The following is a 24,710-nucleotide window of genomic DNA, read 5'->3' as shown; positions in this document are numbered from 1 at the left end:
TGGGTACTTTTCCCAATAAACAAGCTTATGAAAAAACAAAGCCGCATCAAAGCAGATTATGGATTTCTAAAGGGATGGAGGGCTTTTCTTAGAGGAGCAGTTGTAATCCGTCCTAATGTTCTCTAAACAAATGGAATAATAATTCTTTTGGCACAGGGATGTGGAATAAGGAAAGGGAGGCTTCAGAGTCATAGAGGGATGGAGGCATGCAGGTCTTGGAAACGGATCACACCTAATTACAGATTTCGCCAAACGTCTGAAGAAAACATGGCCAGAACTCACACAGACTCGCTGAATATTCAATACATCCTCCTTTTGTCTCAGCTTACCTTCCTCGAAGCCGTCCCTGAAGGAGCCCGATCTACTCATGGTGCGAGTCTTCTCGTCGAGTGACATGCACGAGTTCCTCAGTCGGTTGTCACCGCAAGGGTCAAAGGAGACCTCCTGATTGGTCAGGCTGTTGTTGCGCATACTGGCGAGGTTGATCTGAGCTGCTGAGGTCGGACTTGATGCTGTAAAAATGATGTATGAAATTATATTAGTCAAGTTATGATTTTTTTATTCTTATTTTTGATATACTTTTTGGATTTATAGTTTTAGTTTAATTATGTGACATATGGCCATATTCAGTGTAGAATTATATAAAACAGGGAAAAGCAGCAAAGTCTCACATTTAAGAGGAAACCAGAGAACGTTTGGTATTTTTAGGATGTTGTCTTTAACGTCACCTCTTAACTGTAACTTTTTTTTTAACTAAAAAGAACAACCATGTGTTTATCTTGATGAGTTCTGATATTACTTCACAGGCTTGAGTTTGTCTCAGCCATCAAAGAGCAAATCGAATGCTAAGTGATTAATTATGATAAAGTAAATACACATGGAGTGCTGGGTTTTGGCGTGTGGGGCGTACCGAGCTGTCCGAAGTTGAAGCGGGTGCCGGAGGGGGAGGTGATGCTGGAGCCGGGGGAGAACGGGGAGTTACTGGCCGAGTCCTGCAGCCCACTAGTGGAGTGGGAGCGCAGCCAATCACGGGCCTCCTCGTGGCCTCGCAGCTGTGGGGATGGGCCATACCTACAGGAAGTCAAATAAAGGGTTAAAGTCAAAGTGAGGACACAAAACAGAACCGTGTGGATTCTGTGTTTTTACAGGACAAGTTGATCTGGATTCAGATTTTTTTACATCAGTAAGGTGGATTTTTTTTCTCTTAAGCAGCCAGATTAGTAGTTGGGATCTAAAATCAGATGAATCAGACACTAAAAAAGGAATTACAACGGCATGAACATAGACTGATTCTCAGCTGTGAGCAACAGAAACTGGTGGAAAAAAGCAGAAAAGAAGCCAAAGAAAATCTGACCCTGAAAATCAAGCCTGCGACAGCGTAATACAGTGACAGCTCTGAACGACGACAAAGTGACATGCCTCTTCACAGAAGCACAACACAACAACACATGTGCCAAGTGCCAAAGAAAAAGCTTCAAAAGCATCTTTTTAAAAGCGTGAGCGCAAGCCTCGAAGAGTGAATGTAGACGCAGAAATAAAAGAAAGACAGAAGACAATTTGGTAAACGATTGTGCAAAAGAACGCAACATGTCCAGCAGGAAGTGAAGTCAGTACCTGAGTCCCTTCTTAGGCAGAGTGTTTCTACCACAGTGTGGCCCGCTGTGGGAGAGAAACACTTCAGAGGAGGAAAGCAAAGGAAGCAAGGAGGCAAGGAAACATATGGCTGCATCTCTCAAAGACTAATACTATGTTTCACTTGCAAAGATACTGTATGTTGTTTATCAATACTAGTACATCCTCATTTATACACTGCAAAATCTCCATCTAGCCAAGTCATTTTGGACTTTTGCTCAGTCCTAAAACCCTAAAATTAATTTCCTTAAAAGAAAGCAGGCTAATGCCAGCTTGGAATAAAGTAAAATTACATTTGATTATATGTAAAATTCTTGGAGCAGTTTCATTTGTCTCATTGTACTGGCTGATTATTTCCGTTATTTTGCCCGAAATAAAACTTCAGGGCTCAAAAATAGGAACACATTCCTTCAGATTGAGAGTTTTGCAGTGTAAAATCAATAATAAACATCCTATAGGCAAATCTGCACACATAAACTCTACCACAAGGTGGCAGTATGTAAACAGTCATAACAGGCTAGAGGGGACCACTAAACAAAAACACTGAAGCTGCCAACATCCACACAGACGACCTCACATTAGCAGTCTCTCATAAATAAACTTCCACTCATACAGGAGCTCGAGGTCCTAAAAATAACCACAAACTACCACACAGAGTGACACACTTCCGCACAAAAACCATAAAATCCAACAAGCTACCACACAGAGCTTCTCTCTGTGGGTCTCTGTGATGTTCTCTGTGTGGCAGCAGGTGGTGGTTTAGTAGGAGCCTCCACAGCTGTTTCACCAGAAAGCCTAACACCGCACACAGGTGCATTTACCTGTCCTGCTTCCGAGGTAGCGTGTTTCGGCTGAATATAGGGCTAGCGGAGGGGGAGGAGAGGGGACTGATGGAGGACAGGAAGGAAAACGCACAACAGACACAGAGAAAGAAGAAGTTTTAGAGGATAAAAAAGTAGATGAGGAAATCCTTCAGAACAGAAGTCAACTGCGAGATTCTTCACCAATGAAGTTAATAAGAAAACTCAGTGAGGAGGGGTGATGTCATGGCCTCAAAGCTTCGACTCTAGCTGCTATTAAGTTTCCTTTGAGACATTCCTGTCACATTACACAGTCAACCTGTCAGCGAGGAATCTGCTACAATGACCACAATTACTGTATAATCGACTGAGGACGCCATGGGATCGTGTTTCTCTGCCCGAGCGCAGACAGAATGGCAAACAAGAAGCGACACCTCGCCACGACGGATGCTTTGTGCATCACCTCGATTCTGGATCCTTTAAAAGGAATTAATGTCAATACTGGGAAGGACTTAAACATTGTCAGCGATGGAAAAAGTATCTAGACCCTTTACTCAGTGAAAGTGTCAATATCCTTTACACCAAGTAACTGCATTCAAAATGTTCCTTTATTAAGTTTGAGCAGCAAAATGTACTTAAGTATGAAAAGTAAAAGTACTCAGGAAAACCCCTTTTAAAGCACCAGGACTGTTTATAGTTCTTTAGAGTGTAGATAAGTGTAGACTTTCATAAAGTCACATAATAATTCATTAGTCACACTACTTAACAAATTGTATGTAAAGATCCTGGAAACAACCCTCATATAATACACTGATGAAAACAAGATGCTACATTGGACAGATTTCTTTTGAAATTTGGGGATTTTTTGGGGGAAAAGAACGTTTTTGAAAAATATGGACACCGCAAAATGTCCCACTTTTTTGGATCCTCACCTCTCAGACATGCCAGTCTTGACGCTGCCAGCGCGGCCCAGAGCGGACAGAGTGTCCTCCCTGTGGGTCCCATGGCCCCCGCTGCCCAGGCTCATGTCAATGGACTCGCTGCTGGTGTGCATGCTGCTGACGGAGGGGAATCCCACGCTGCCTGTCCCTCCGTGCCCGCCCAGCGTGCTCTCTCGGCTCTGGGCGGAGGAGCTGCTGAAGGTGGTGCCCCATGTCAGGCTGTTGGAGGGGCCGGTGGAGGAGTAGACTGAGCCGGGACTGGAGGCCTGTGGAGGGGTGGAGAGGATGTTATTGTTTTCAAACCCAGTGGGAGTCTGTCTATTCCAGTGCTGAAACAATTAGTCAATGAATAGCTTCAATAATTTACCAGACAAAAATGCCAATAGCGTCTTAAATACGAGACTCTGGCGCTTTTCATATAATTATGATTTTATAATTATTATTATAATTTATCTTTAAAAAAACTATTTAAAGACTTCACCTTGGGCTCTGGGAATGTGATTAGAGTCATTGTTTTCTGACCTCTGAAGATTATGTGGTTAATGAAGAAAACATAAATAGATGAATGAATAATACAGTCCTGATGTATTTTTCACTTTTATTTGACGGTTTTATGTTTTATGATTAATGGCTATTTATATATTTGAACCTTTCCTTACTGTTTGTAAAGACAACTGCTTAAAAACAATACCCCATGTGTCACTTTATGATTAAGAACTAGTCTGATAAAATTTGTATGAATCATGTCAGGAAAAAAAAAGACTCATACGTCTCTCCTGTGCTCCAATATGTAGCCCACAGTTAGTCCAACAAGTACACACACTGCTCATCTGCACTTCCACTGCATTAGTCAGGTGAGAACAAAATCATTATTGTGTCCTTGCCAAAACCTTGTCACAAGCTCACAAACACCTTTGTTGTCAACACACGCACACACACTTAATCATCTCTAAACTCAAAGGCACATCCTCATTTCTCTTAGATTTCTCAAGAAATGAGATTTTATTGTACAAGTGCTCAGTCAGGGTGCATATCCAATGATGGAACACCTTTATCATTAATTTAGAGTTGTGTTTTAGATAGATAGATAGATAGATAGATAGATAGATAGATAGATAGATAGATAGATAGATAGATAGATAGATAGATAGATAGATAGATAGATAGATAGATAGATAGATAGATAGATAGATAGATAGATAGATAGATAGATAGATAGACTTTATTTATCCCCGAAGGGAAATTATAGTGTTCTAGCAGCGGGGATGAATGAGTCTGTTGCTGAAGCTGCTCTTTAGCTTGTCCAGTGTTGTGTGGAGGGCCAACTGATGAGTATAACTCTAATATTCTCTCTCTTAAAGCTTTTTGGTCTGTACCAACTCCGAAGGGGAAATACCCAACTCTTTGTTCCACTATGTTCACCAGCTAGTGTGCTGAGCAGTTGCACAGTGGGCCTTCAGAGTTACTGCGGCCAAAAACAGAGCTTAGCAAAAGTGAACCAGAACAATAAAGACGAGTCTTCACATTGTCATTTGTTACATTGTTATCAAACAATATTGATTACCGGTATATCTGTCTGAAATCATTTAAGTAATTACAATTCTTTCAGAGGAGGACATGACTGTCTGTATAAAGGTTCAGGCAGTCCTCTAATAATTGTACTGTAGTCTGACATAAAGTGGTGGACTGACCAACAGGTCAACATTGATGTAATTACTAGGATTAAAAATAACTCATAAGTAGCTGCTACCATGACACAGTTCTAACTAACAGACTACTTCAGTGATTTTAAACAAAAATCCAGTCTCCATTATTTTCACGTTCTTGCTCACCTGCTCGCTGCCCAGGGTCCCCATCCCCGATCCGTGCACTCTGCCTCCAAACAGGGGACTGCTGGTCTCGCTTTCTACGCCTCCCAGCCCTCCGTCAGGTGACTCCAGCACCGTGGCCACGTGGTTCATGGTGGCGTGGGGGTTGGAGATAACAGTGGAGTTCTTCATGTTTTCAGCCGTGGTGACGGGAGCCTGCTTACTGGGCTTCCCACCAAACAACCTGTGGAAAATCAGGAAGGGGAGGAAGGCTGAGAACTAAAGTACTCACAAAAGAGCAGGAATAAAGCAAAGGATGACATTTCCTAATATCCTTTTCAGTCATATAAATTGCTCATTCCTATCATTTCTGTCATTTTGACAAATCACATAATAAATTACATAAAGGAGCACTGTGCCAGAAAAAGAGGCAGAAGGTAAAGATGAATGATATTTCAATCTATTCTGTCTAATCTTAAAAGAGAATATGGTGTATAGAGCTATAGTCCATGTTTTGTGAGACATGTCTATAATTAAATCTTTTAACACCTAATTATTTCACATTATTTTTAACAATCTATGCAGGTGATAAAGTTGCTTGAGGCTTTTTTTTGTGCATAACATAATCAAGATTCATCCTCCTGGGACTCTGAATATTAGCAGCAAATTCAACAACAAATTACATGTAAATATTCATGGTTGTTCTGGATCAAAGTGTTGAACGCAGACGCAGTTTGCCGTCCTTAAGGGCCCATCGCTAACAGGACAAAAACACCAGTATGATTCTTTCCTCTCTATGAAACAAGAAAATCAGCAGAAGGCCTGCCGCCAGGAAAGGTAGAGTCAGTGCTCAGATATTCAGACACACACACACACACACACACACACACACACAGAACTCTCTCCTGGTTCTCTGTTAATCCTGGGTTACAGTTAAATGGCAGGCTGTGATGACTGGAGCCGCGGTGGGCGATAATGGCAGCACACTGCCTCTTTGAAGAGTTATCACTCCCTCACATTAATGAGGGCAGAGCGCTGAGGTAAGTCTCAGCTCCCATTACCCCGCACCACACCCTCCCCCTCCACCCTCCCCCCCTGCACCGCCAAGGCTGAGGCTTGGCAGCTGATCAGCCCAGCTCAAGGCCTGCCTTCACAATGGCCTGATTTAACCTCACTGAGCTTGTGTTTGTGTGAGAGAAACAAGCCCACACGTGTGATCCTTACTCACCACTGTTTATCATTTACTGTGACTACATGATTACTGTCTTCTAAAATGGTCTTCTGTGTGTATCTAAGTGTGTGCGCTGAATGTGGGTAAATTCAAGCCCATACAAGATGAGCCCAGTCAGTATGGCTCATCAGGCACTCCGTCTGCAGGACAAAACAAGTGTGCGTGTGCGTGCTCACCTGCGCAGTGTGGGTGAGGAAACCTGCTGTCTTCCTGTCAGAGGAACAGTCGCTGCTCCTCCACCCTGCATCACCACTCCACTCCTGAGGTTGTCAATTTCAGAGACGCCCTTCTCCCGATCCGTCTGATTGGCCATCAGGCCTCCCGAGCCGTTGGCCTTGGCGATGTTGATTGAGTTTTTGCCGTGAGATGTGACCGAGAGCACGGCGGCCTCGATGCTGCTGGTGGAGGAGCGGTTTCCGTTGCGTGCGGCTGCTCCGGAGCGGCTGGGTCTTGGCAAGCTGCGGTACTGCAGTGTGGAGCGGGCGCTCATGGGGAGGAAGCCGTCATCGTGGTGACCCAGCGCTGATCCGCCATCGTGACCACCGGCCTTCAGCCCTCCTGCTAGTGAGCGTGCCCCAGATTTGGGCATCTTCCCCAGGGTGGCTGAGCCACTCGTGATGGTGGCGCCACTAGCAGTAACCATGGTTACCATCCCAGTACCTTGCTTCTTGAAGCCAAAGGTGCTGGTAGGGGTACGCGAGGTGAGTGTATGTGTGTGTGAGTGGGGGTCTGAAACAGTGTGTGTGAGGGCGTTTGTGGTCCCCGTGCGGCTGGTGGGGATCGACTGTTTCTTTGCCTCATCGCCGCTGCTGCGTCCTGCGTCTGAGGGCGAGCGGTGAAGGCCATTAGCGCGAGGAGAGAGACGACCTTTTTCTGACACCTTGACGTCATCCGTCTTACCTGCAAGACACACAGAGAGAGACATCAGCGGGGTCTGTGGGTGCCACATGATTTCACACTCAAGGTGAAGAAGTTGCATCACTTTTGGACCCTTTTCTGACTTTTTCTTTGAGAATTCAAATTGTGGCACCATGTCCACTAATTGATCAATTGCGAACTACATCTTTAAATGCAAGTACACTCTATTCACTTGAGACTCATCACACAGGAAACAAACATTAAACAGCAATGTCATAATCAGAAAACTATCCTTTAATGGTTCCTGCCTCTGGGTGCTCTACACTCCCCTCATTATTTAACTTTTCATGATTTCACTTTATTGAATAATAATTGCAATATTGCCAAAAACCAAATGCTGCAGCTACTCTTAACTGCCCATCTGATCTGTGTGTAAAGACATTTGACCTTCTGATCTGCTGCTGCTCCAACTGCTGCTCCAACTGCTGGGGGAGCTCATGTTACAAAATGTTAACAAATAAAGAGCGAACTACTAATTTTACCCTAAAAAACTGACAGGCAATTCATTTTGCATTCAGACTTCAAATATGATTATCCATAAACTAAGTGAAAATTTCTGCCAGGGACTTAAGATCATGCAAATTACATTTATGATGAATTTATTATTTATTTAGTTTTTCTATTATTGGCTGTGGATGTCTGTGTTACCTGAACTGTGGGTCTTGAGGCCAGCGGAGCCCGTGGAGCTCGTGCTACTGGTGCTTTTAGTCCGGGGGGACGTCACCCCCACCTGAGCGCTCATGCCTCTCCTCCAAGAGCCTGTGTGCGACACGGAGGGGGTCTTCCTGCCCGAGCTGCCCTTGTCGGACTCGTCAGAGATGTCGGAGGGGTTCCGGCGGCTCCACTTTGAGCCTGGCTCCATCCTGACCCCGCTGTCTGACCCGCCGTCTGGCCTCTTCACCTCGTCTCCTGACCAGGCCTGATGCACCGCTGTGGAGGCCGAGTGCTTCTCTGCATCTGTCACAGGCTGGGAACACACACACCCGGTATGTTAGATTTATTACCGCTGAAGTAAGAGTCTTTTATGTGCCTCTAAAAAGCACTCCAGTTTGTATGACCAGATTGCACAGCCATCATGCTGTGCAATCCTGCTAGCATCACCTGAGCAGTTTGTGAGGAAGCTGTTTGACCAAAGAGAAACCAGATCACCACATCACACGCTTGACATGTAAGAGAAGCATGTTTGATGCTGTTTGCTTTGCTGGGCAGGTCATATTCGTTAACTTCAAGGCAAGTCTCAAGTCTGACAGGTTTAAGTCACGTCACAAATCTTGATAAGAAAATTGCAAATGTCAAGACAAATCAAAGTATTTTGGGCCTCTGAATGGTGACTATTTCTTTTCTGAGCTGTGTTATTAGTGTTTATTTAGGTAACTTTAGGTAAGACCAAATCCTTTCAAGAGAACAGGACTAAGTTAAAAATGGAGACTTGAATATTTTTTCATTAAAGTCTTGAGGGAGGCAAATCTCATGTCGGTCTCCCCGCACACGGCAGAGAAGTCTCCTGCGATGACTCTTGTTTACAATAAAAAGTGTGGAAATAGTTGCTGTTGCTGATCACCTTGAGCTTTACAACTCCACTGGTCTTTCTTTCATAACCTAAAACATACTGAAGGCAAGTTACTGTTTGTGCAAGTTTTTTATCGTTTTAAATTAAAGTATGACATAGCAAGTTCACCATAACCTTCATTTTTCCAACAGTAAATTACAGCTATTTGAGGGATGACGGCTGCTTTTAAGTTGATTCTGCAGCTACTCTGTTCACAGAACTAAAATAAAACCTCAAACACAGTCCAGCCGATGTGTGTTATCACCAGAGGGCAGATGAGGCAGACTTAATCAACCTGCACTGTGTCAGGCTGCTGTACTCAGAGAAAAGCTCCTTTGTGCCCTCCTTTGTTTTTTCTCCAGCACCTCGACCTCTGCAGCAATAACAGACACACATCACATGGTGACTGGCTCCACGTCGGCCACAATGCTGTGTGTGTGACATACACGTGAGTCAGCTGACAATATTATCGTCTCACCGATCACTTTTCTGGACCGTAGTGGCTCTTAATCAGTGTTGAATGGTTTGAGGCCAGTGTCAACATCAGCTTTAGCTTTGTTAGTTCACAGCTGTGCCATTCAGACGTAGTCCCACATTCTTCTCTGACTGCAGAGGAATGCTGGGAGAGACTGGGTTTAGGGAAATGAGGCCAAGTGGAAGAATACAGTTGCATCAGTTTATACATACACTTTATACATGTAGTTTACTTTTTTTTCTCTACATTTGTAGATTTTTTATTTAAATGAACCCTCAGCCCTAATGTGAATTTAACTGTTGTCCTGGATAACTGCCATCACATGGAACTCATGTGGTCTTATTTTTGACATGGGGTTTCAGCTTTCAATAGCTTTTAAGATATAAAACGTTTTGCCAGGTATATTACATATTTGGTGTTTTTGTACATTTTGTAAAATAAATCATGCTTTTGTAATAAAAAATGGAGAGGGGATAGAAAGCGTTACTTTACTCTGAGCTTACTTAACCAACTTGAAACCAGATCCAAAATGGAACTGGCTATCCCAACCTGTGGCACAATTATAAAACAAAATTATTATTATTTATTATTATTATTAAATATGGATGTGTGTGTGCGTGTGTGTGTGTGTGTGTGTGTGTGTGTGTATAGTCTTACCTGTGTGCTGAGGCCCTTGCGCTGTGCGGCGGGGGTGTTGGCGTAGGAGGAGATGGAAGAGCTGGTGTTGATGTCATCTGTGTCGATGTTGTCGCTGATGCCACTGCTCACAGAGCTGCTGTCATCCCAGCTGGATCCATACACACACACACACACAGCAGAGGACAGAGAGAGGCTCACTTTAATACTCTTCAAACAATAAATCTTCCAGAGTGAAGAGGAAGGGGGGGGGTATCCACTTGGCTCTTGTTAGACAGTGGCTCTTTGGGGAACGAGTTTCATTCCTCTTTGAAGAGACAGACACAAAATTCACTCAACAGTGCCTGAAGACACAGCAGTGAGGTGGGATGCTTCTTCTATCAAGAACAATACTGCTCTGCATCAGTCAGCTGAACTTCTTAGAGGCACAGATGCCTTTTGGAGGCGCAGTGAGATTTAGTGTAATATTTGCACTCTAACTTAACACTGGTTAGAATTGTAAAAACCTCATTCGAACTTCAGGAAAAGAAAAAGAACAAATCTGTTACTTGCAGTGTTAAACGGAACTAAAATTGCAAATTAAAAACAAAGATGGATCCGGCGTCTCTGACTGCCTGGTGATTCTCTTCCTTTAGTCTCCATCTGAACTGGCTTCAGCTTGGACACACACACACACACACATACACGCAAAACAGGCTGAATGGGGATGTCTATCATATGAACAAAGGCTTGTCGGGGGAGTGACATCATGGTGTGTCTTGTGTGTGTCTGTGTCTGTGTGTGTGTGTGTGTGTGTGTGTGTGTGTGTCTCTGTAAGTTGTTCAAACAGACCCATCTGAGCAGAGCAAACAGGCTGGGAGTTAATGCAGGATATTTGTAAATATGTGCGTGTGCGTGTGTGCGTGTGTGCGTGTGTGCGTGTGTGCGTGTATCCGCTGGGAGTCTGTGGGGGACAGGAAGCCCGGCCAGTTGGCAAACATCACTCTGAAAGCAACAGAGGGAGGCTGATGGTGATGGCCAGTGCAGGTTGGCTGCACCAGAGCACACAGACACACACAAACACACATGCGCGCACACACACACACACACACACACACACACACACACACACACACACAGCTGGTGTTGTCAAACTATCTGTCCGTCCGTTCAGTTAAGAATAATGATACATAAAAACATGTCAAGAAAGTCTTTTGTATGACAACATGAAATACACCCACACCATAATATATAAACACACACACACTGTGTATGAACACATGGGGTTTAAAGGAGTTATAGTCTATTTGGCACACCGACCATTTCCCTTTTCTATTACATCAACCAGGACTGCGGTTAATTACTATTTTCATTATTGATTAATCTTCCGTATGTATGCCAATAAGAAATGCCCACAAGTTCTCAGAGCCCAAGATTTGTGCCACCAGCAGTCCAAAACAAAACACAGCCAGATATATAAAGACATACAACAGGAGGAAAGCAACAGATGCTGACATTTGAGTAACTGGAATAAGAGAAGGTTTGACGTCTTTGCTTGATAAATGACGATCAATTACCAAAATTATTGTGGAACAAGTCAACTTATTATTAACTAATCAATGCATCGCCTATAGGCCTAATTATCAGCACTATAATCAATATATTACCAATGGGTCTGCATATTGTTGGACCTTTTTCGATACTGATACGAAAAAATACTTCTTCCAATAGCTTCCAGTAGTTTGAGCAATATGAACACATTTTTTCCACAAAATCTGTTTTTAAGTTAACAAAATAAACCGAACTCCTAGTAAGATCGGTGTTAAATATTGCGGTAACACAAGTGGCCAAACAAGGGCTCTAAAATAAATAAAGTTTCCTATAAATGAGGAAATATCCCAGACTGAGTCGAAGTAACTCGCCAGTTGTTGATACTTTATGATAGAGAAACATTTCATTCTGTACTAAAAACAAGTACTGAAGTTTGATACCCATCAGCCCTCATTCATCGTTCATCCGTCAAGTCAGATTTTCAGATGAGCGAGACAGCAAATCAGTGCAGTGCTGCTCAGTAGCCAACTTAAAGTCCTGAACTTTTCCCACCACCAACATGAACACAACATCATAATTATGGCTTAAAAAAAGCTAAACAAAAACAAAGAATTTTCAATGGCTCAAATCCCAGATTCAGATTACCACCAAAATCTAATCAGCTGGTCCTCGGCAGATTTCAAGCCAAATATATCTGCTGCTTTTTGGAGCAACCCTGCAAACAACCTGACCAACAGAGACGGAGAGAAAACATGACTTCCCTCTGGATTTACCAGCAGAATAAATCAGACAGCGGCGAAGCGGAGACACGGTTTCAGAGTTGAAAGCATCCGTGGAGCAGACGAGCTGAGAGGTGCTGAGAGATTTAGAGTGACCACAATCGTCTCAACTCGTCCATACAGCCACAGGGGAAAGTACCCCCCTAACACACACACACACACACACACACACACACACACACACACACACACACACACACACAGAGAGAGAGACAAATGCAATGAAAGAAAATAAATATATTTGGAAAGCCATGAACAAACAATATACAAACCCACAAAAGATCTCAACGCTTCCTCAACAGACTAAACCACAGTCATTATTACCAGAGGGACAAAAGTTCATTGACACACTTGTGCACACACACACACACACACATATACACACACACATATATACACACACACACACACACACACACACAAACGCGTATCAATCTACCTGGTCAGGGTGCCTGGGTTGCCGTGGGAACCAGTGCGCTGCGGGAAAATGCCAAGCTGGACAGAGAGCTTCATGACTTCATGCCGCTGAGAGAGTTCACACAGCCAAATATCTCTCCCACTCCCTCTCTGTCTGCCTCTCTCTCTCTCTCTCTCTCTCTTTTTTTGAGCTTACTCAATGTCTCTCCCCCCTCTCTCTCTCTCTCTCTCTCTCTCCCCCTCTCCCCCTCTCGCCCTGGCACTGTTCCTAGATTGAGCTCCTTTGTCACTCGTTGCACTGATGCTTCATCCCTCGGGCACTGTTCGTCTCTCTCTGGACTAACTGAGAGAGAGAGAGAGAGAGACCGGGGGGGAGAAGAGGGAAGGACCTGCCCTGCTGCTGGTAACACGAGCCTCCCCCGGGACTGTTAACCACTTCACTGCTGCAGCCACGCCACTAATAAGAGCACACTAAGACACACACAAACACACCCCGAGCCCTAAATAAGCCACTTCAGCCTCACAAGAATCAAACGGCAACACAAGTCAAAGCCACATGATCACAGACAAACTCTCCCAAACTGCAGGACAATCCTCACCCCACTGCAGCTTTCCTGTGTGTTTCCCAGCTATGGTTTATGTGTGTATGTGTGTCTGTGTGTACAAGACTGCAATTTCCCAGACAGATCCACCCTGACTAGCTGACAAGCCAGTACTAATTAGAGATCAGGCCAAGCGGCGTGGCCCAGCCCACAGCCTCCTGCTGGCAAAGCAACCCGCCAGTTAACAACCACGAGCCCTTTACAGCCAATCGCAGGAGACGGAGACCTTTAACTGCAGGCTGCCCCCGGGAGGAAGTGGTGCCAAACGCAGGCTGACAAGGCCGAAAACTAATAGATCATCACACTGAGGGGAATCTTCTTACTCTTCCTCTTAGAAGGGTCAGTTCACCCAAATCACAAAGACAGATTTTCTCACTAACCTTTTACATGTAGACAGCTTGGGGATTGCTGTCTCCACCATAACACAATGGAGGCAATGACTGGATTTTGTGTGAGCTGACCCTTTAAATCAGTTGGGGTGTGCAGTTAAAAGTTTGTGAGCAAGCTTGTCATTCATCATGATGACATAAGACTTCATGCTTTCACTCTCTAAAGAGGCTAAAAGTCCTGTAAACCGGTCAGAGAGGACAGTGGTGGAGAAGAAAAAGAGACCCAAATCGAGACATTCCAGAGATGAACCTCGCCTCTCGCTGGATCCCTTTAGAGGACTTTCTGCTTTCCCAAAGGGGTCAGAGTTCAGAGGCCAAACCTCCAAAGCTTCCTTAAAGAGAAGAGCAGAGTGGGGGAGGCAAGGGGACCAATGAAAAAAAAGGGCTGCATTGTGGGTCAGCCAATAGGAGTGTCTGGAAGTGTCCTGAGAAAAAGGCCGTGGTTGTGTTTGTCTAACTTTTCTTGTGTGCATCCCTTGAGACTGCGGTCACTTGATTGGTTGGTCGGGCCTGCAGTACTGTAACCCCCCCTCCTGAAAAACGTGGTCCGACTCTGGCGCATGCACACAGGATCTGTGCCGCAGAAATATACACATAGACATGCGGCCACAACAGAGCTGTGAAGCAGAAGTAAGGGGATTTCCTGTGTTTGAGGGGCGACTACTGGTCCTCACACTGCAGCTGGATCATATAACTCCAAATCTCTGTCTCTGTCCACACAGACCGACAGACAGACAGACAGACCCACAGACAGACAGGGGGAGAAAAGAGGGGAGGATTTTGACAGACTGTCTCTGACTTACAGCCCTCAGGGTTGGGGTTGACACTGAAGACATCATAAAAAAGAAGACAGTTGAGGGCACAACATCAGGACACAAGAGCTGGTGTTGTGACTTCATCCCAAACATATCAGCACCATCAGAGACATGCAAAACATGTTTATTCCTATCGGGGGATACGGTTTACATAACGAAAACACAAAAACATTGTTTTTTTCCTTTTAGGCCATTAAACAACAAGATCATTTATCAATTCTTTTTATTTTTTGATACGAGTGCTGATACGAAACCTGATTTTCAGTACTGATATCAAATCAAACTTACTGCGAGGAATATAAATATGTTTGTCTGTAAAAGCCTATTTTCTCATTTAACAAAAGAGGGCAAACTTCTTAAATTCAAATGTCATCTAAAGCAGCTTTAACATTATCTAATCCAACAATGTGTAAACAAGATTGGGAATCTGATCAGACATGTGATGCCAGTTTTTGATAACCGACATCCAGTCTGAGAGATGATAGGATTATATTGTTTAATTTCTTTCATAGAATTGTGTTGTCAAAATAAAATATTGTACAATAATTGTATAAAAATCTTGAAAAACTAGTTTTGTACTGTGATGTTGATTTCAACTGTATTCGTATATTCACAAGTCACGAGAGAGAGCAATGCTGTTTAGTGTTATAAACAGAACGCTATGTGTTCAGACAGTGATAAAACTCACATGCAAATTAGGCCACTTGTAATGGGAATGTATATAACAAAACACGAACATATGACAGCAGATGTTTCCCTAGGTCCTGAGAAGTTGTTGTGCCAGTTTTACTGTATGGTTTCTTGTATCAGTAACTGTACTTGCAGCTGCTCTTTGCCTTAGGGTTTAGAGAAATGTATTTTACTGTTTGAAGGTGTATGAATACAGGCAAGCTCTTGAATATGTATATCTGAAATATGACAGGCTCACAGGTGTCTTTATTACCTGTTCTGGGTTGGTAAATGTCATGTTTGTGATATTATTCTCATTAAATGTTTATTTCCCACAACAGAAAAACAGGAACATGTTCTAGCATTGAGTAGAAGTGTTTAAAAGGTTATATTTTTAATCAAAAGACTGCAACTAGTTTTTTTGTGAAAAGTAACACTAGTCAGGATTAAATGGACAAAGTGTGAAGGTGAAGGAGGCAGTGAAGGGGCCGCTGGGACGGGACCCGGCACATTCCAGGCCGGAGACCAGGAGCCGTGTGGTACGAAAATGACACAGCTGTCCCTGCACTGACGAGAAATGACAGGACTGGACCGGACAACACACTCAGGAATGTCTGTCTGTCTGTCTGTCTGTCTCTCTCTCTCCCGTGTCTGGTCCCATTGTCTCCTGTCTTGGGAAAACATTTGCTATCTACACTCGGAGAATTTATCAAAGCATTTAGATCCCTCTGGCTGCCTCTCTTTCACACAGATTTCCTTTGACTCGTCTCTTTCTCTCTCCTGCTCTCTGTTTGATGTGTAAACACACACTCCCCTTAGATTTGACCAACTGACCCGGATCCACGGTAAAAACACACCGAAACCACCACCATGTGACACGCATCACTGGACACAGACACGCGACTCTACCGTGCTGCATCCACTCGTGCAACAGGAAGCAACATTTAAAAGACTACCGGGACAAAAAAACTTGGAATTTCTCACGTGCGCAGACACACTACTTAAACACACATCGCATACAAACTAACTTATTGTCGCCTCATTGCTAGAATGAAACACAAGGCTGTAACTCCTGCCTCTACACCTGTGGTCTACAAAAAAAGGTTTGTGGGATTCCTGGGGGCCGAATAATAAAAATGTTGGGGTGCAGCTACACTTTAAAGGCATACTTTGCCCAGAATCTGTCCTTTTTTATGTTCATCTGGTTTGAAACCTCCTTTAAAAGTGTCTCCAGATGACAAATGATGATCCCCTTTAAGGAAATAAAACATTTTCAGGAGTTTCCTCCCTTAACGTCAAGCCACATTTTCTTCTTTGTTCTGGTTTTCCACAGATGCTGTCAGTTGCTTCTCCATCTGAACTTAATTTTTTAAGTTTTTAAATCTTTTTTAAAGGCTTTTAGAGGCTTTTTCCAACCTTAAAGCTACTTAAGGTGAAACAAAATGTGAAAACTGTGAGTTACAATCTCTCAAACTAGAAATATTTCCCATGTGAATGATACCATTTGGGACTCATGGGGTAAAATCTTACCAGTATGTTGGTCTGGAGCCTGTTACACTTCAGCAGTCCATGACATGAAAACTCTTTGCATGCAGACTTTTGTCCCGAAGGTTTTCCTGCAGCTCACATGGTGAAACGTGGATAATCAACTTTATCCAGTTACTCTAAAGCTGCAACCTGCACGAACCTGCTGACTCCCCTACTTCCCACCCGCACCTAACCTCACGGAAAATATCAGTCAGGGGAGGTATGGAGGATTAACACTTACCCTGTGCTGAGTGCTCCAAAAAACACTCACTGTAGATGATATGTCCAACATGCTCTGCTCCTTTGCTCTACTTTCTCCATGTACTGTTTCCTCCTGGTGGCCTGGGTCAGATTCCGGACTGGACCAGAGACATGGGACCAAGGTTCTGACCTCTGTGTTTCCCTTTAAAAACAGCTGGCTCTGTGACTAGTTCAGTTGGCTGAAGCTCATATGCTAAGCGATCGAGACGTCCTGGTTTTGAATCCGGCCCGCAACCTTTGTCGCATATCGAGCCCTTTTCTCTTTGTTGGTCATTGCTACATCTCACTGCTTTCAACTGAGCAATAAAGCAAAGAGACTGGAGAAAAACAGGAAAAAGCAAACAAGCTTGAATAAATAATAATGAGTGCAAAGATCAAGAGAGTGCTGTGGATGTTACAGCTGCAATGTCTGACATAAAACAGAACGTGTGGGAGAAAACCCCTTAGTTACCTGACAGAGAGTCCCACCCTCTTCAGTGTGTGTGTGTGAGTGTGTGTGTGTGTGTGTGTGTGTGTGTGTGTGTGTGTGTGTGTGTGTGTGTGTCTGTGTTTCCTAGGGCGAGGCAGGTGTGCTTGTTAAAAGCCCAGAGGGAGGGGAGATGGTCTGCTGATACGGTATCTATGGCAACTGAACCATCATTTCTCTTAGGATTTGTTCTGTTTTTCTTGCCCTATAATAAACCGCAAACTCAGTTTTCCCCCATTAATTCTTTCTTCTTTCCTCTCCAAGTAAAATCAAGACCCTCAACCCTAATTAATTCCACCTCCACCCACATGAATGTGGAAAGCTAATTTCTACTATATGTGGTTACACTTTTAAAAAAAAGAAAGTAAATTTTGCTTCTTCTATGAAACAAAAATGTCCCAGTCTGGTAAGATTTTTCCAAAAATGTTTCAAAGATTTTCTAAAATTCATCCATGTCTTCGTGAAATATGTGACTGTAGAAGCTAGGCTAATGTAGCTGGTTATCTAAATGCTAAGGTGGTAGCCAGCAGGGAACTTGCTAGTGACACTTCTCTCGTTCTCTGAGCTTCTCTCTGTTGTCTCTGGAGTGTGCAGTTTTCTCCCCTTAGCCTTTTATTCTATGATTTTGCATAATTTAATTAAATAAAAAAGTTTATTCAAAATACATATTTTTACCATCAGCTCCCATCTGCAAAATATATCTCTTTTGTGGAAGGGTTTATACTCCAAATGAAAACTAAGACGTTTTGCTATTTGTCAATGGCAAAATTTGTGTCAAGTTGACCAAAGTTGAGGTTTTTTTTGCAGATATACTTTGCCCCCACTAGTAAATCCAGTGATTGCAGCAATTCCTTTGGAATGACTTGATGGTCATTTTAAATGCTGGTGAGACCAGCCCATTAGGCAGAATGCTAAATAAAAACATTGTTATTGTTGATTTGTATTAAAAACAGGTTAAAATGATCTCACAGCAATGGGAATCTTGTTTATCACTTTAAAAAAAAAGGTAAATCAGACTAAAATGACTAAGATGGAGATTTTTGCAGTGTAGGTGGAAGAGCGTTCTGCAGCAGCAGATGGGGTATGTGGGTGTGTGTGGGAGCATCATTAACTTGGGAACATATCTGAACTCACATCTTGAATCAAATAGCTACAGATTGTGGGTCAGACTGCTCCAGCGTGCCCCAGAACGCCTCGCTGGACTGGATTCATTACAAACACACATACACACACACCACTGGGAAACAGCAGATCGCTGCTTTCCCCATGAATATGTCTGGGAGGCATTTATAGCGTTTAGTATTCTAGCGGAGTCAAAGGTTGTGTGAGAGTCTGGATATCTGTGGAATAGTATTTGGTTGCATAAAGTGTGTTGTTAAGTAAGTGTGAGTGCAAAAGATAAGGAGAGAGCAGACAAAGGATAGGTGTGGCTGTATCACAGACCAAATGTTTAACACATACTTCTCTCAGAGAATGTGGAGTTGATACATTTACAAAAAACCTTTTTTTTCTTTTTTACTTTTTCTTGACTAGACCAAATCTTAAGGTAGATTGCGTCAGTCTGCCATCACTTTAGGACATCACTTTCATTATCACGGATTACCATGGTCTGTTATCAACATGGTAGCCAAGTTTTTATCTGCAAGACAAGTTTAGCGTCGGCAGCATGCAAAGAAGTAAAACCACTTCTACTGGCCTTTCAACCTAGATGTAAAACAGCAGCACAACAGGCACAGCACTCCTTGTCATACAGTATCTAGTTTACTACCACGCTATCAAGCAGTTTGAGTACTAGTGCAAGTACTACAAAGTTCTCAAACACTCCGCTGGAACCAAAAACTGAGTAAAATTCTTGAATTTTACCTTTTGAAGGTCTGGTTTGAAATGTTGTTAACAGCTTTCAAGCAAAAGTGTGTGTGCAAAAGTGGAATTGTTTTTGATTCTTGAGTTACGTAGTTTGATTCTCTATTTGCAGTCTGCTGTCCTGTGATAAAGTGCTTCTTTTCATTACTGTGTATTAAAAGATAATGGCTTTGTTGCATAGGAGTATTTGGGGAACAATTTCTTAATTGTAGCAATCAAAAGAAGAAAGGATTAAAGTTGTTAAATCATGTTCTGTTTGTGATGAAAACACACGTGAACAATGAAGGAATTCACTTATTAAGTTTTTTGGATACTCCGGTGCGAGAAGCCACACAAAGTATCTTTAAAACATAAAAACATTGTTTGTGTCAGCAACCTAATTCTGGAAACGTCTCATGTTTCATCATGGAAAAATATTGGGAAATATTATGCAAACTCCACTGACAACCACAGATGGTTTAGGTGTGTTCATCATTTGCCCTGGTGCAACTGATCATGGTAACCCAACACTGGCTCACCCTGCTCCCCTCTGCCGTCATTAACCTAAGATTCCTGGAGCTCCGGAGTGGAGCCGAGGCCCGACACACACCAGACTGGGACCCACACACTGCAGGGTCCTGAAACAGCAGCTGTGATCAGCACTGACAGTTTGATGTTATCTCCAAGCAGGCCTCGGTACAAATACAACTGTAGGGCAGTTCAGGGGGGTAAAAGTGCAAATGAAGCTGTGTTCCTGTGTGTCTGTGATTATCATACAAATAGAGTCGTGGTTCTACGGGCAACAAGGTCGTCGGCTCATGAAACGACAGGAACAGGGGGAGGGGAGGAGACCCAATCCAGTGATTATTATTACAGTGAGAGCCTGGAGGAAAACCACAACATTTACTTTGTTGAACCCACGGAGCAGGTGGAGGTTGGGTTGCAGCGGACAGACAGAGAGACAGACAGGTAGAGGGCGAGACAGGTGGAGCGCCAGGTGTTGTCAGTAGCTGAGGAGAAGAGTCTCTTCCTCTACCTGAGGCCAATAGGGAACCTGCTCAAGTCTAGACAGGAGAGATAACATGTTGGGGGCTTGGGGCATGTGTGTGTTACTAGAAGTGTGCCTGTATTATGTGTGTGTGTGTGTGTGTGCGTTAGACATGTTCTAAACAACAACGTTTGGTTGCAGGTGGGATTAAAACCCTACTGAGAGAAACTAGAAATCAACAAACATGCTTCTGACACACACACACACACACACACACCTGCAGACATACTGTACTTCAGACAATAAACCATCATCATAGCTCATTTCAAGTATTATCAACATCCATCATTCTTGCAGTTATATTGTGATTTCACATAATGAGGGCAGACAAAATACTTTGAACATGTATCATAATGTAAACTTTAAAAGTAACGGGTCATCTACGGTTAGTCTCAACACAAGTTACATGTGTTAATAATTACGGCTGAAATAATGACTTTGGAATTCAAGTACTTTGCGGGGGAAAAATGCCTTGAAACTTTGCTTAATCATGGGACAAATGGGACATTGACACACAACTGAAGTGAAGGCGGTTTGTAAGAACCGGTAAGGAGATAAAATACAATCCAGAGAGATAAGTAATAGATCCATGAGTCTGAGTTCATCATATGCCAAAAGTTTGCACTTTACAACTTCAACTACAAGTTATGACAGTAGAATTACGCAATTCACATTGCAAAGTAATCCACCAGGAATGCATGTTTGCATTCATTGGACTGGCCTATGCAGTGGGTTGGCGAATGACGTCGCATTGCGCTGTTGGAAAAGTTTTACCAGGTTCACACCTTGCGTTTTCTTGCAAGAGCGTCTCTGAAAATAAATGCAGAGACTGGGTTTTTATATGCAGTGTTAACACTGGTCTGAACAGACTTCAATGACTAGTGTTTACAGGTTTAGTACCTCAAAGGCAAGTTAATTCAAGTTTATTTGTGAGGTACCTTTCGAAATACCAAGTAGTTTACAAAAGGTGTTAAATCTACACTTAAAAGATGAAGAAGGACAATGGAAGGTATTAGAGTGAGTGACAGCTGTGACAGTCTTTTAACAGGCACCTGCTGATGGAATAGTGTGTGTGTCAGTGGAACAAGAGTGTCCTGTTGTTTATGCTGAAAGAAGAATCACATGATGTCCGTAGATCAGCTACAAAAGGTGAACAAAAACCACTAATTCCAGCTTGTGACCACTGCTCCTCTTTGCCAACGCAGTGTGTCTGTCTTATGTCTGCAGTATGTTTCATGAGATTAAGTTTAGCGTTTTCTTTCTTTAATCTGTTGCACCAACAACTCTGGTACAGATGATTTGGACTCTTTGGTGTCTCATGTTGATTTAAAAACCTCTCATGTCAAAGTGCTTATTGTCAGACCTCTTGATAATGAGGCTATTGTAACAGCGGTTGTACTTTTTAAGAAGCGTCCCATGATCCCGTCTGTCACCTTAAGTTGTTTTTTTCCATTTTCAGTGCTACACATTGACCAAACCAAATAAAGACTTAAGTTTTCTGTAACAGATCATTTTGCTCTTTTTTTTTTTTCATACTCCACATAAATGCTGCCATTAGTTTCTTCTGAAACAGGAGAATGAGTCCTGATCCTGCCAGGACTGACTGTGTGCGGACACCAGCAAGACAGATGAGGGAAATAGACCATTCGCACAAATGTCTAAAGCATTAGCAGGATCCTTTATCACCCTGCAACTGCAGATTTATGTACGTTTTCATGTGAAAGCATCTGTCATCAGCCTCAAACTGAGTGGTTTATGTGGTGCTCTCTCCTTTTCTTTGTGTCACGTTCGCGTTTGGAAAAGAGAAATTATATCTTCAACGCCTCAGCAAGAAGGGAAAGGGGGGGGGGGGGTCCTCTCTAACACTCACCGCTACAGCGATTTCACACCACAAAGACCTCTCCTTTGTCTGCTTTAACAAAGGGAATTCAAATCAGAAGACAGACGGTTATAGATTGCTTCCTCTTTCTCCTGCCACAGAGATAAATGACAGGGATAAGCATGCTCTCTCTCTCACACACGCACAGTTTCTAGTCTCTATTGTCTCTGCCTGTTTACTCAGACTCGCAGGTCCTGTCGTCCAGTGACTCACTGTGACGCTCTACTGGCTTCCACGTTCTGCTTTACATACATGTGACAGTTGGTCAAACTAGTTTTTGCACTTCCAACCGGGGCTGAATATCAGCAGCACTCATCAGTCACCAACTCAGCTGATGAGACTTTAACTGGTTTCTTCTTGTCTGAATAAGTGGTGATACTTACATCCTTTATGCCCCTCATTAGTGATCTGGTTTTAGTGTGAAAGCTAAACAGGTTCTGGAACGGTGAACCTCGACCCTTTGAAGCTTGTGACCTCTTCGTCCAGGGGTCACAAGGTTTTTGCCCCAATGCCACGGTGACACCCAACACCTTTCCCCAACCCCCCCCCACACCGCTACTTCCACACCAGCGCTGAGAGGCAAGAAGTAAAAAAAGTCATTTGAACTATAACAGGTTTATAGATGGGTCACACACCCAGTGAGCAAATACTGGCCGCACACACCTCAGACCTTCTACGGTGACACAAAATGTTGGAAACGCATGCAGAGAAAGGTGCTCACCCTCCTCCACCTGCCCAAACTGCACCATTAACCTCTCTCTCATGTATTAAATTAGCCTCATCTTTTACAGCAGAAAACCAGTCACCCTTCCTCACCCTCCAGCTCCACTGGCTTCCGTTTGTTATGCTAATGAATTTTATCTGCCGCTACCCTCATATCTCCTAATTAATCCAAAACTAAAAGCAGTAAGCACATTTATCACACATTCCTTCAGGGGGGAGGAGGTGCGGTTGGGAGGAGGGGGAGTCAACTCATCCCCTCTTAATTTTAGAACCCTCTCTTACCCCTTCTCTCTAATCTAATGAAAGCAATAATGAAGCCGTGTGAAGATCATGAAAGAAGAAATGCGAAGTTTCTGGAGAAACATCACATCTGCTAACTTGGTCAATTAAACCTCACAGAGGAACATGAAAGCACAAAATCAAACAAAACAAAAAAAGAGAGAAATCCCCCAACTTTTATCATTTAATTGCTTTCCAGTCTCTTCTACTCGCTACAGTCTCTAATCAAAACAAGCAAGAGGGAAATGAAAGGTGAGAGGAGAGACAGAGTCCTGCATGGTAAAAGGGTGAGAAGAGAGAGATGAAAGGTGAGGAGAGGGACAGTTTGTGTTAAGTCCCACCTAAGGGCTGGGGGAGATTAATGTGAAGGACTGTGTGTGTATGTGTGTGTGTGTGTGTGTGTGTATGTGTGCATACAGGGTAAAAGGCAGCGAGAGAGCAAAGGTCAAAAGTCTGGAGGACAGGAAATTAGCCACACCTGAGGATTTACGGAAAAGGCTGCTTGAAGCACTTAAGACTAGTACAGCATGTCTGTCTGTGTAACACATCAGTGAGTCATTACAAAGCTTTTGTTTAGAAGAATTGATCATTTGTAGTCCTAAAGAACAAAGAAACTGGTTGATGATAGCTGGATATAAACTGAGGAGTCAATCCACTTCCACATATTTTAGCCTGGCCTTTGTCTCACCCAGTTTATCCCTCATTCATTCATTTTTCCAACCAATCTGCAGTCCATCTTCATATCAAGCTTATTCCCTCCCCCTCTACTTTCTGTTCTGTCTATCCCCCATCCTTCTCTTGCATGGTAGGGGCTGTGCTCTGGCCTTCATCCATTTCCGTCTGTCAATTAGCCAGGAACCAAATCCCTCTCCATCTCTGTGACAGGACAAAGACCGCTGCATCACACCAAATTACTCCCCCTTACACGGGGCGCTCTGGAAAGTCCCACAGATACACAAATACCCAAGTCAATCTTCTCACTTTACCAAGTGCTGAAGCCAATACATCCTGGTAACACCAACAGAAATACACGTGTCTCCCTGATATTGTCCAACATTTAGGATCCGTTGGTACATCAGCAGTGTATTGCCCAAAGCTCAGTTACATCATCATCATCCTGTGTAGTGGTATAAGTCTTGTGCAATATCATTCTGTGTAACACATTGTGCATCAGTTAATGCCTCAAAAGACAAATACACCCTAAAATTGTGCAATGCTTTATGTGTTTTTTCCTGATTTCATGCATTTGATTAAAGCAAGATGTTTTCATTCACATTTTCCAGTGCATCCTGTTAACATTAAAGTCCCCTTCCACTCAAAAATAAGTTTTTTTTCTTCTTGTTCCTACGGTTGGATGTTTGAGCTTCACTGAGCAGAATGGTGTACATGCAGAGTTTGACACAAGAGGGATGTTTTCACATTCATCTGCTCAAAGTGTGCTCATTGAAAATCTGATTTGAATCTACAAACATGATATGTGACATCTCAAATAGA

The 24,710-nt window shown here is 43.2% G+C and overlaps 1 protein-coding gene across 15 annotated transcripts in view; it reads right to left on the bottom strand.

The window, feature by feature from the left end:
* The window catches only part of nav2a (neuron navigator 2a), a 213,885-nt gene that overhangs the window by 21,187 nt on the left and 167,988 nt on the right, over positions 1-24,710 (bottom strand). For 9 of the 15 annotated variants that reach the window (XM_051379464.1, XM_051379457.1, XM_051379460.1 and 6 more), the window contains 9 exons: positions 10,012-10,141; positions 7,979-8,297; positions 6,589-7,312; positions 5,206-5,425; positions 3,365-3,639; positions 2,454-2,519; positions 1,615-1,659; positions 911-1,071; positions 330-512 (listed from right to left, as the gene is read on the bottom strand). In XM_051379464.1, coding sequence (XP_051235424.1) covers positions 330-512; positions 911-1,071; positions 1,615-1,659; positions 2,454-2,519; positions 3,365-3,639; positions 5,206-5,425; positions 6,589-7,312; positions 7,979-8,297; positions 10,012-10,141 — 2,123 coding nt within the window. The remainder of the gene's footprint in view (positions 1-329; positions 513-910; positions 1,072-1,614; positions 1,660-2,453; positions 2,520-3,364; positions 3,640-5,205; positions 5,426-6,588; positions 7,313-7,978; positions 8,298-10,011; positions 10,142-24,710) is intronic. The other 6 variants (XM_051379458.1, XM_051379469.1, XM_051379461.1 and 3 more) reach the window with 3 other exon arrangements.

The sequence above is a fragment of the Dicentrarchus labrax genome, unplaced genomic scaffold, assembly GCF_905237075.1.
Source record: "Dicentrarchus labrax unplaced genomic scaffold, dlabrax2021, whole genome shotgun sequence".
Lineage (NCBI taxonomy): Eukaryota > Metazoa > Chordata > Actinopteri > Moronidae > Dicentrarchus > Dicentrarchus labrax.
Note: the sequence above shows the minus strand (reverse complement) of the source record. Positions and strands in the feature narration are given on the sequence as shown.